We start from the raw sequence: 12590 nt of genomic DNA on the forward strand, positions 1-12590 counted from the left end.
TCAGGCAATTGGTTGTTTGGGCTTTGCAATTATTAATAACCAACTTGACTAATTCCACTCCACACTAATATACAGTGACTCTTCTGGTTATTCTAAGATCAAAGAAATGAGTCAAGCTACTCTGGACTGCCTGTTGTAGATGTTAAATGAAAACACCAGAATTCATCCTGAGTGTCTTCTGAGTGTGAAAAAAGGAGCATGTGTAAATTTAATTCAGTAGAAAATTTAAATTTAATTCAGTAGAAAATTTCAATGTTTTCCCCACAATGAGAATTTCAGCAGTGTCTTCCCACTGTGAAACCGTGTCTTATCACTCTGCTTTATTCAGAATTTGTACTAACTCTGACAGAAGTTGCAACTAAAGTCTACGTTTTATGTTTACTCAACATAAGGGCCTTCTTCTGGAGATGGTGCAAAGTGATAGTCTAAACAACCAAAATAAAAGAATAGACAAAGGTATTGTGTGTGTGTGTGTGTGTGTGTGTGTGTGTGTGAGAAAGATTGGCCCTGAGCTAATATGTGTTGCCAATCTTCCTCCTTTTGCTGAGGAAGATTGTCACTGAGCTAACATCTATGCCAATCTTCCTCTATTTTACATAGGATGCCGCCACAGCATGGCTTGACGAATGGTGCTAGGTGGGCGTTCGGGATCTGGGCCTGCGAAGCCACAGAAGCAGAGCTTGCGAACTTAACCACTACTCCACTGGGCTGGCCTCAAGACAAAGGTATTTTTTAAAGCACTCAACTATGTTGTTAGAGCTATGAAGGTGACCAGCAAAAGCATCCGTCACCCTGTGGATATCAAGGTTGACCCATGCCATGTGCTTGTATTTGGATAACAATGACCTTCCCAGAGAGAGGAGCCACATCACTGAGTTAAGATTGATATTTTCACATATTTATTAAAACAAGTTTCCTGAGGAGTTCAACTAGGCAATGTTGTTAACCCAGTTTGCATAAAATGTACAAAAATGCAATACAACTTATACATCTTTAAAATATTCTAAAGTCAGATTTTGCTTTGATTGAATGCTCAACTACATAAAGTTCATAAGATTTTTACTAACAACAATCCAAATCAGAAAATTAAGCTTGGGTTTAAAAGCAATTCTTAAAATTATCATAAATTTATGATGCCTATTGATTGAACAGTAACAAAAAGATACAGGATGCTAGAATTGACCCTTGACTCTTTTGCCCCGTACTAACTTCATATATCTTGCCAGAATGAACTATCTTAAAAAGTGCCTTGTCTATGTACAATTATAGAGGTTAGTACATTTTTCAGATATAAACTCAATGACATGTTGCTGAAGCTTGCTTCTTCTGGAATTTGAGTAATTTTAAATATTGAATGAAAATATTTTTTATCATATCATAAACTATTGCTTCATCAAAGTGAGATTCCAAGACCCCTTACACTTCTCTGAACTCCTGAAGTTCATCATTTGATAGGATTGGATGAAGTTTACAGGCCTAACTGTTCCGCAAACATCTTAGATACCTGGGGAGAGAAAGGAGCAAGCTGAGACTCTTCTGAGAGTCAAAACGTTGATGAGAAACAGGGTGACGACATAAGCAGAAACAGTGATTCAGAAAATGGCAGTTTTGGTGTAAATATCTGTGAGTCACTGTGGACCACAAGTTGAATATGGATATGCAAAACAGCAATGGAAACAAAAAATGCCATATTAGGATGTGGTAATGAGGATAGGACAGAAAACTGTTGAAATTCTGTACCTGGAAGACCGTCTTTGGCCAAAGCTCTCTGCAGTCCCAGGACGGCACAGGACAGTGGCTACACACAACTAGAGAGTTCTGTCTTTCATTGCATGGAAAGGCCTCCCCGGCTTGGGACTCTGCCTTTACAATTATGGGCAAAGTTCAGAAGGCAAGTATTTATTAAAGGGATTCTGAAAGGGAGGAGAAGGGCGGTTTTCTGTTGTGCATTGAGGCAGCCTTTCAAACACAAGATCCCAAAATTCAGCAGCAAACGTTTGGTAAACCTCGTCTCCCCCTCAGTTTCTGCATGGGGAGTAAAATAAATAAAGTTTTTACTCTTTGTTGCTTTCCTGGAATAAAATATCACATGTCGTTGAAGAGCTGAGAGATCCCAATTTGCTAGATTGCTTTAAAGGTCAGAATTAGAAAACTAAGAATTAAATGGAGATTGATTTTACGTGAGTGGGAGTGATAAACAGGCCCTTCTGCATTTTGCTCCATTGCTTCTAGCACGAGGATGTCAACAAATATCACACAGAATGTCACCTCTGATGGAATGACAATGACCTCCTGGAGAGCTGTGTTGAGGAGGGCTCGAGGCTTGTCCCAGCCTGGCAGGAAAGAATACTGAGTGCGACGAGCGATGTCTACCACAGGCACAGATAGTCCCTATTCCTAGTCCGTTGGTTTCAAATGACCTTAAGGACCTCAGAGACATAGAAGGGTGGCAGACGACCCCCACCTGCACACACTCCCTGCCCACATATCACATGCCAGGGAGGTGTGGTAAGCACAAGAATGAGCTTTGGGGAAACGCGATTTTAGCTGAGAAGGAAAACATTTGCTCTTTCATTGAAGATTCCTATTCCTCTGAGAAGTGCCCAAGGGTGACCGGATCTGGCCAACTCAGGGTCCACAAGTCACCATGCAACATCTTCCCAGGACTGTGGACTCTCTCACTGTGCCTTCTTGGCAGGTAGAAAGGGGCTTACCAACCTCCTGGGATGGTGTATACAGTGAAACACTTGCTTTGTTGGCTGTCTTTTCCAGGCCATAACTCACCTTGAGAAAATTTCCTGCTGAAGGCAAGTGACCTGTCAGAGGACTTGACTACTCCAAGGAAATTATCCAAAGCTAGTTAGGTAATAAGGTGACCCAGAAGGAAACCATGAAAAGACAGCTTCCTGATTTAAACCCTAAGGAATGAAGAAGACAGGTAACAAGGACTTAGAGGGCATGGCCAGATTGAGACCAGTCAGCTAGAGGTTGGTTGAGAGGAGGGAACACCCATCGATTAGAGGTGAATGCATCATATGCCTCCTCCACCCTCCGCGGTGGACGTCTGCCAGGCCTTTTCCTAGTACTTCTCAATCGCGCCTTCTTCCAAGCACAGGTGATGCCATCGTTAGGAAGAGCGGGTGTTGGAAAAAACAGCAAAAGGTTCTCGTGTCTACGTTGATTTTAAATTAACTGAATTTGTATCCTCTTCATCCTCTGTTGGCAGGCCCAGCAGGCTCCCTTCGGGGCTGCTTCTCTTGGAAAACATCAGCACCATTCAGTTTTAGGATTCATTGTCACTGTAAAAAATAGAACAATAGTATATTTCCAAGAAGCTACCGAGAGCTGGTCACTCTACTAGGGAGGTGATCAAGAGAGCATAAACAGTCAGGAAGCCAAGAGCATCCAGTTTACAATTTCTAAAACAAAGATCGGTTTGGATTTTATATTTGACCCTGAGGAGGAAATCCATGAAAGCCAAGAAATAGTCCTAGCTCTTGTTCCAATACCCCTCCCCAGGGCCGACATGCAGAGAACCAGATGGAGTTGGGGGTTTCCCCTTTTAATTAAGTCTAATCCCATTCTCTATGAATAGATGCCAAATTGCCTTTTAAAAAAATTTCCATGTGTTGTTTTCCCTCAAGAGTTTCTGGTCCTGGCATGTTTTCAAAAGCCCATTTTGTTCATATCCACAAAGGATCCAGAAGTGCCTTCTCAGTGTCATTTAGAATTCAATCATCAGGCATCTTGAGGTGTGAGCTGACATAAATTATGGACGTGGTATTTGGACGTGACCGTGCTGGCTGGCTAATGTGTGCTTTTGTTTCTAACTTGGCTCCCTTTGCCACATACATGGTTGTGTGGCTTTTTCCTGGTGAGACCACGCCTCCACCCAAGACTCCTGGGAATCAGGCCACGCGACCTCTCCTCCCACCTCTCTTTTTAGTTTTGTGCCCCTTCACCCAAATTCTAGCACGTCTCTGCTTGAAGTGACCTCTGTCTCCAAGGAACTGCCTGACTGTCAATAACCAACATGACCTGGCATCTCCTTAGCTCATGGGCGTGTATAATCTGCAATGGACTAAGAATTTCTGACTCCTACTTCAGTGCTCTGCTGCTCAGTGAAACACAGTGTTTCCAAAAGGACTTTGAAGCAACTTGATAGATAGATAGATAGATAGGTAGATAGGTAGATAGGTAGATAGATGGATAGATAGATAGATAGATAGATAGATGATAGATCTATCCATGAAAGGGGAAGAGAGACATTGTGTGTATGTTTGTGTGTTTGTGTTTGTGTTCTAAAGTCAGGAGAAGAGGCTATGATAAGGAAGGATGATCAGTGAGAAAGAAGGGGGAAGGCAGAAGTGAACAAACGGACAACTTCTGTAGCAAAATTAATTTAAAATGGAAACCTGATGGAAAATTAAGCCATTTTTATCTGAAGAGTAGACGTACTCTTGGCTGAAGTCATCCTGAACCCACTTGGCTGAAGTCATCCTGAACAACACTTGAACTGGGCAAGGAGGTTTCATTTCTTGGAAACTGGGTGGTAGCGTGAAAATATCTCTAAGATCTAGGAGTTCATCTCTACAGAGCATAGGTCTCTGAATTGCCTGTTTTCCTTTTGTGGCCTTATCTTGAAATTTCAGCTACTCTAAGCAGAGTATATCACAAAGCTGAATAGCAATGGACACAACTCCTCTTTTGTCCCCAGAACTGATCTGTGTCCAGCAGTTATAAAAGAAGTGATTTTTTAATATTAATTATTATAAAACCAATCCATATTCGTTGTTGGAAAAATAGAAAATACGAATAAGCAAAACAAAAATACTAATACTCTCAATACAATTAACATTTTGGTATTTATTTTTCCGTGATAATGATATATACTGCTTTTGTACAAAAATGGGATCATATGGTACACATTGTGCTGTAATCTGGTTTTCTCACTCTCATTTACATACAGACATCTTCCCTTTCTAGTAAATATACAGTAGCTTTTTCGTTGCTACAGACCATTGCATTATCTCACTAGACCAAAAACAAGTTTTTTAGCTATATCCTTACTGTTAAACATTTAGGCTATTTCCAATTTTTAGTTTCATTTATTATAAAATTGCTACATCTTTGCACCCTTCCAATTGTTAATCTTTGCATAAATACCTAAAGAGGAATTGCTAGGTTAAAATGTATGCCATTTTAAAGCTGGACTACCCCATTGTCAGATTACCTCCCCTCCCTAGAAATTTTGTACAATTTACCTTCTCCCAACACTTTCCTTTAGGGAAATATCCTTTTTCCCACATCTTCTCCAGTACTGGATATTATTTTCATTTTTTTATAAATCCAATAGGTGAAAATAGTATCATATTTATCTTTACTTCTTCTTTGCTAACTTTTTTTTTATTACTAGGAAGAATAAACATTTTTTTCAAAGCTCTATTAGTAATTTTCATTTCTTCTTTGCTGAATTGCTTATTGATATTGTTTGCTCATATTTAAAATGGGACAATTATCTTTTTTATTGGTTTCAGTATTAAGAATAATAATTTTTTGTTCATTATATATATTACAAATACTTTTCCCCAGCTTATCACTTTCCTTCTAATTTTATTTACTGTGACTTTGAAGTACAGGAAATTTGAGGTTTTAATGCAGCTAACTCCATCCTTTTCTGATATGGTTTCTGACTGTGTGTCATGCTTTCAAATTAGTCCCCACCCTAAAATTATAACATTTACCTATATTTTTTCCCTTTTTTTAACGCTTAAACTTATCTGGAGTCTATTTTAATCTAAAATGTGAGGGAGAGTTCTAAGATCTCCCCCTAAATGTTAGTTGGCTGTCCCAAAACTATTGATTGAATAACCCACTTGCATGATATGCGACTTTTATAATATATTAAATGTTAACATATTCTTGAGGCTGCTTTTGAAAAATATTCTATTCTATTCCAATAATACATCTTGTTTGGTTCTGAGTGTACACAGTTAATTCTCAGAGCATGTTCCCTGCAATTCCCCCCTCATCTCACTATTGCTCTCCTTCCTTCTTTTAGAATTGTCCTTAGGGTCAGCAGTTAAGTTCACAAGTTCTGCTTCAGTGGCCCAGGGTTCGCGGGTTCGGATCCTGGGTGCAGATCTATGCACTGCTTCTCAAGCCGTGCTGTGGTAGGCATCCCTACCACAAAAAAAAAACTAGAATTGTCCTGGCTATTTGTGGGCAGTTATTCTTCCAGATGAAAGCTTCATGGGGATCTTTAAGAAATTGGGTTGAATTTGCAATAATAATTTTTACATTGTTGAGTCTTTCATTCAGGAACACAGTATGTCTCTCTCCATTTGTTTAAAATCTTTTATGTCCGTCAATGAAAATTTGAACAATCTCTTTTTATATTACCCCATGCATTTTTTGGTGATTTTTTTTTTTTTTTGAGGAAGGTTAGCCCTGAGCTAACTGCTGCCAATCCTCCTCTTTTTGCTGAGGAAGACTGGCCCTGAGCTAACATCCGTGCCCATCTTCCTCTACTTTATATGTGGGACGCCTGCCACAGCATGGCTTGACAAGTGGTGCCATGTCTGCACCTGGGATCGGAATTGGCAAACCCCGGGCCACTGAAGCGGAATGTAACTGCTGCGCCACCGGGCTGGCCCCTTTTTGGTGAATTTTATGCCTGAGTACTTCACATCTCATATTGCTTCTATGGTAGTACTTATGCTGGCATGTGCTAACAGTGGCTGTCTAGCCCCGCAGATAAGAGCCCTGGGTCAGACAGCCAGAGCTTGAATGGCCAGAACCAATTCCTTGCTGTGCGACCTTGGGCAAGTTAACCTTTCTTAGCCTAAATTTTCTGTTCTCATCTCAAATGAAAAACATACATAACAATAGCATGTATCTTACAAGGTTGTTGTAAAGAATAAGTGAGAAAGTGTGGGTGGCGTACCATGCTACAGATCTGACACACAGACACGGGAATGTCTGTTATTCTTATTCTGCAGAGTTTCCACTAGCAAGTGTTTGTCAGGTAAACGTGAGCTCGAACATTGCTTCAAATATCCAACGGCTTTAAGAAACCATCTTCCAAAACAAACTTTCAGTTTCTGAGGAGGAGGTTCTTAAATGTGGTTTGTTTCGAACACTCCACAAGCATTCTGAAGGCTTAGCGTGGGACACTGTCCACCAACCAGAACGCGTTTACTCAAAGCACCAAGAGCACAGGAGCTCATGCATGGCACTTACTGCTACAGCTCTGTGGCCTGTGAGCAACGGGACAGGCCCCGCCGCACAAGACACCGTCCCAATGTGGGTACAAGGTGCTTCAGCTGTGGGACATCAGGTCATTCCTGGTGTTGCAACTCTCACATGCAAATTTTCGCCAGTGGTGCGATAGCCATCAGGCTTGTTATTAAGTCAGCCACCTGGGATCTGGCCCAGACGCTGAGCTGGAGGCATTCTCTCTCTCCAGCTCATTCCTTTATTTAGTTAGACGTGTTTCCCGCTGTCTTTGTGGCTATTTATCATCTCTGTGAAATGATCAAATAAGCCCAGACATTTCTAACTCTGGCAAATCCTAGAGTTCCCGGTTAAAAATATCTTGGCAAACTGCCTCAGAATTGCAACAAATAGAATAAGTGATCCCGCTGCAAACCTCGATTGCTTGCCTCGATGTTAATCCGTACAATTTTAGTAACTTATCTATGACAGCGGCATTAGTAATTTTTCTCGGAGTGTTATATAGATATTTTAAGAATGTGAGACAACTTTCCCAAAGCCTGTATAGTAACAAGCCTTCAAAGTGTAAAACAACTTGAATTTAATTAAGAAGCATCATCTCATTATTTTTAAGAAAGCATTTAATTGGAACGCTACCAGTTAAATGAGGACAGATGCAACCCCAACACCTTGTTTCATAACTGCCCCTTTGTTGCAGTCAGGATCAGATAAGCCAGCTTTGTTCTCCTGACCAGTTTATCTTGTAACAATCCCTCTTTATGACCACAGCTAGTGTTCACGATCTCTGAGGATGGCAATAAACCTACGCTAGACCTCTCTGGCACTATGAGGCTCTCTGACTTGGTTTTTGGCGAGTGCAGAGTTCAGTTTAGCACAAAGTCATGTAACGATTAGCTCATGCTCCCTTTCTCTTCATCAATATAACATCCCTCCTTCCCGAAAGAGGCCTGGCCCAGTTGGAATTATGGAGGTCACGCATCTGGCTAATATCAGAGACAGGCCTAGAATTAGTCCAAGACACATAGATCATGCCCATAGTGTAGACATAATCTGGGCCACTATTCAAGCAATGCCTTGGTTTATTAAATTTAGAACATCTTCCCACACACACACACACACTCCTGCATTTTAACAATGTTACTTGAGGTTATCATCCTGCAGGATTATAAACTGTTACTTTGTATCCCTCTTAATACTTAGCTCAGATTTGAAGGAAACCAGTTGGCACTTAATATTTGTTGACTTTTAAATGACTTAGAGAGGAAAAGATGAAAGAAATTCATAAACAAAGAAAATAATTGGCAGTGGCCATAGAGATTTACTTGAGTGGAGAGGCCAAAATGATTCACACAAGACTGCTGTTTTCTTGCAATTAATGGTTCAGTCTCATCAATGACTGCACTAGATGGTGGACACATCACCCATCAGACACTTTCATATATTAGCCTCATGGTGGCTGGCTTTCTTGCTTCTAAGTGTTCTTTGTTTTTAATCTCTAATTTGACTTTTAATTTATCTCTGTAATTAATCAAAGAAAATGAAACATGCAGTTTTAAAAGAAACTCTTCTCTAGACTGAGCTTTATCACAAACTTGCTGTGTGAACTTGGACAAATCACTTCATCCCTTTGAGTTCCAAGTTTACTCAGATGATTCTAACTGATTGTCTTGGCATGATGTAGACAATGCCAGGCACATGTTAGGTGCTCAATAAATATATTTTGAAAAATGACATCAACCATTGTATTTTCGCCAAAAAAAGACAAAGAGAAGAGAGAAACAGAAAGAAATTCAAAAAATGCTCTATTAAACAAACCTAAATTTTCCTGAGAAATATTGAAATGATCTCTTTTTATGTCACTGAGCTCAGGCATGAATCACAGAATAAACAGTAGACTTATTACACAGCAGAACAGGTTTACTGTTACTTACCCTCTCTGACGTCGTTAAGTTCCTAGCTAAGAGTACTGAGGCATCTGGCATATAGAACATGCTATATAAATGTCTTATTATTGTTGTTATTAATGCACTTTCAAAATTATAAATCCACTTGCATGTAACCAAATCCAATTTTTTCCCAATCTTTCCCAAGGCTGTTACTCAATGTAAAATCCTCGCTGTAAATGGATTCCAGACGTCTCAGTTTAGCAAGAGGATGGAGAAGTGTGTTTTCCGCTAAGTTCCATCTTCAGGGACTATTACATACTTTTTGGAGGGTTGGAGTCTCCTGTACACTGTCTAAAGGGTGGAAGGAGGATGACTCACAGAAGTAAAACTGATGGGGAGCTTTGGGGACAATGATGAGTCAAAGCAGGTTCATTGATTCTAACAACGGATCACTCTGGTGGGAATGTCAATGGTGGGGAGGCTGTGCCCGTGTGAGGATGAAGGGTATGTGGGGACTCTCTGTACTCTTTGCTCAATTTTGCTGTGAACCCAAAACTGCTCAAAGATAGAAAGTCTTTTTTCAAAAAGGCCAATTGGAGAGTGGGGCAGAGGGAAGAGAACTATGGCCAGAGCATAAAAGAATTAGTTTCATTTGCATGGTGCTTTAAAACTTACAAATTGGTTTTATTCCCTCTTATGATCCTGTGAGAAGGACAGGTGCCATTATTTCCATTTTTCAATATGAGGAAACTGAAGCTCAGCGTTAAAGTGACTTGTCTTAATATAAAGAACAAACGAGCATCCGACTCAGGTCTTAAAATTAGTCTTCTGATCCTAAGTCCAATGACCAATGCACTCTCCACCTGGATCTCTAAAGATTCACAAGCTTTTAGAAAAAACCAAAGTCATATATCTGTCCTGGATTTAGATATTCAAAGTAAAAATTTCACCAGTTATCAATTTAGTTAAAAGAATAGGAGAAAGAAATGTAAATGAAATCATGACAGAAAAGAAAGATTACCCAAACTATAAGATTATGCAGACTCTATACCCTTACAAAAACTCCAGGTGGCAAAGAGGACTATTCTGAAATCAGCAACATTAACGGGCCTATAACAGTAACGGAGAGGAAGTGAAAGTCTCCAGAGCATTCCTAGGAGATCAAACAAATTCCTGATTTCTCGGGATTGGCCAGACCCAAAAAGAAGTCACCGGAGAAACCAGGGGCAAGAATAATGCCCCACCCGCCCACACAGATGCGCCTGGGCCTTAGGGCGCAGGCTCATTATCCCAAAGGCAGCGAGTTTCTATGGATCACTTTTAACTTACTGCTACTACTAACCAATACTCACTGAGAATTTGTTTTGTGCCAGGCTTGGTTCTAAGTGCTTTGCACTTTGCCGAGATTTTAATGAATAAAAATTAACTTTGCTTTGCAATATCGTAATACCCTTTGAAGTGATCAGAAAGTGCCTGTGTGTGGCACCAAAAACTTGGGACTTGCCCCTCTTGGTTCAGTGACGCTGGTGCTGGCTTTACAGAGAGGGAGGGAGGTGAAGTCCTGACAGTTGTCCTGTGAATTAAAGCCAGATACTAGTTCTGGACCAACAGAGGAATGTAAACATTCCCTTTAAAAACACTAATTTAGCATAAAGCAGCTTTCCAAATAGGTTAAGCCTTTTTTTTTTTTAACTATGCACTTGCAAAGAGGTGGAAAGAAGTACCTAAGTTTCTTTCTTTTTTTCTTTTGGTGAGGAAGATGGGCCCTGAGCTGACATCTGCTGCCAGTCTTCTTTTTTTTCCTCCCCAAAGTCCCTGTACATAGTTGTATATCCTAGTTGTAGGTCATTCTAGTTCTTCAATGTAGGACGCCTCCACAGCACGGCTTGATGAGCAACGTGTGGGTCCAAGCCCAGGATCCTAACTGGTGAACCCTGGGCTGCTGAAGCAGAGCATGCGAACTTAACCACTTGGCCACAGGGCCAGACCAGGTTAAGGCTTTTTGCCTTACAAGTAGAAATGAACTAGAGCTTATTTCAAAGACCAACCTCTCAATATTCCAAAAATATGATTTTTAAGACGTTTTCACCACTACATAGTTCTCTAACATTATGCTGCTTCTATGTTGCTTATAATTTCAAGGAACAAGAGGCAGGTATATGAAAAGCACTGACATTTTGCAACATCTGAGGGTGCCCATCCCATAGACAGTAATAAGACATTTGTAGAGCTGTGCTGGTGACCTAAGCCCCATACGCAGTGGCTCATTTTTAGGTAAAGCATACATGTGGGGAAAATATTCCTTTGTTAAGTCTTTTGTAATACTCCCCCTAGCATTTCTTTTTTCTTTCATCTGCTTGTTAATATCTGGAATCTCATTTAAATAGGATAGAATCTTTTCTGAAATGGCAATGAATCTTAACAGGCAAATACCTGGAGAGGTAAAGATGACTGAAATCTACAACAAGGTGTAGACCTCTGCGTCAGGGCTGAGGGTGCCTCGGTAAGATTGCGGCGGCGTGATGCGGGGAGAGATGTAGGATGACGGCTTCTTAGGGGAGGTTTAGGGGCAGGTTGAAGAAGAAGGGTCTGGAAGACAAACATCTGCCTGCCCCAATCACTGTCTAATAATCAGTCTTTCCCCGCAACGCTCTAGACTCAGGGACTGCCCGAGGACAAGTGGCTGCACCCTGGAAGCATTTAAGATGATTGGCACAAGACCTCTGGTTACCACGGGGGGAGAGAAGGTGGTGTATTTATCCTGCTCTGAAGGTGTATTCTATTTGTTCTGGCAGAAGTGTAATATCTCAGTCACGGGCTCAAGTTCTCTGCTCGCCCCTGCCAACAACTGGGTGCCCCCGAAAATCCCAGGGGTGCTCTGCGGCGCAAGTCCCGGACCTTGCTGAATCTTCAATCCTATTTCCTGTGAGCCCTTCCCACGTCCTGATCGAACAATTCTATGATCAAAAACACCCCAAACACGGTCATGTCTAAACTCACAAAAGGTCAAATAACTGAAACGAGATCGCGGAGCGCTCCGCTTCACCCAAGCGCCCAGGCACTAAAATCTTCTATCGGGCAGAGCCACCTAGTGGTACAATGGAATATGGTTTTCAAAATTCTCATCTAATTTGTCTCATAGAACAATCCAACCCAGGTGGGTTAAAAAAAAAAAAGTTTATTTCACTCCTTGTTTACAGTTACCCCCTTTGAGACTGTCACCTCCATGTGTTTTCTTTACTAAACATCTATTCTTTCAAGATAAACAAACCTACAGTGTCTTATAATCAGAAAGTTTTATGACTGAGAAACCAACTCCACAGTGTCTTTTTAGAACAAAAACAAGTCAATACTAATTTATTTCTGAAGATAAAGAGCCACTAGGATATTTACTTGGTGGCTTTCTGTTCTTCCTTCACTCACACTCCCTTTTCTCCACACTATGCACATGCGCCCCATGTAAACTGT

The 12590-nt window shown here is 40.8% G+C and overlaps 1 protein-coding gene across 1 annotated transcript in view; it reads right to left on the reverse strand.

The window, feature by feature from the left end:
- Positions 1–876: 876 nt before the first annotated feature.
- Positions 877–12590, reverse strand: part of TMEM154 (transmembrane protein 154) — a 40955-nt gene continuing 29241 nt past the window's right edge. Inside the window, exon 7 of the mRNA XM_014868528.3 lies at positions 877–3299. Within this exon, the coding sequence (XP_014724014.1) occupies positions 3284–3299 (16 nt within the window). The 3' untranslated portion in view covers positions 877–3283. The remainder of the gene's footprint in view (positions 3300–12590) is intronic.

Source organism: Equus asinus, chromosome 3 (genome assembly GCF_041296235.1).
Source record: "Equus asinus isolate D_3611 breed Donkey chromosome 3, EquAss-T2T_v2, whole genome shotgun sequence".
Lineage (NCBI taxonomy): Eukaryota > Metazoa > Chordata > Mammalia > Perissodactyla > Equidae > Equus > Equus asinus.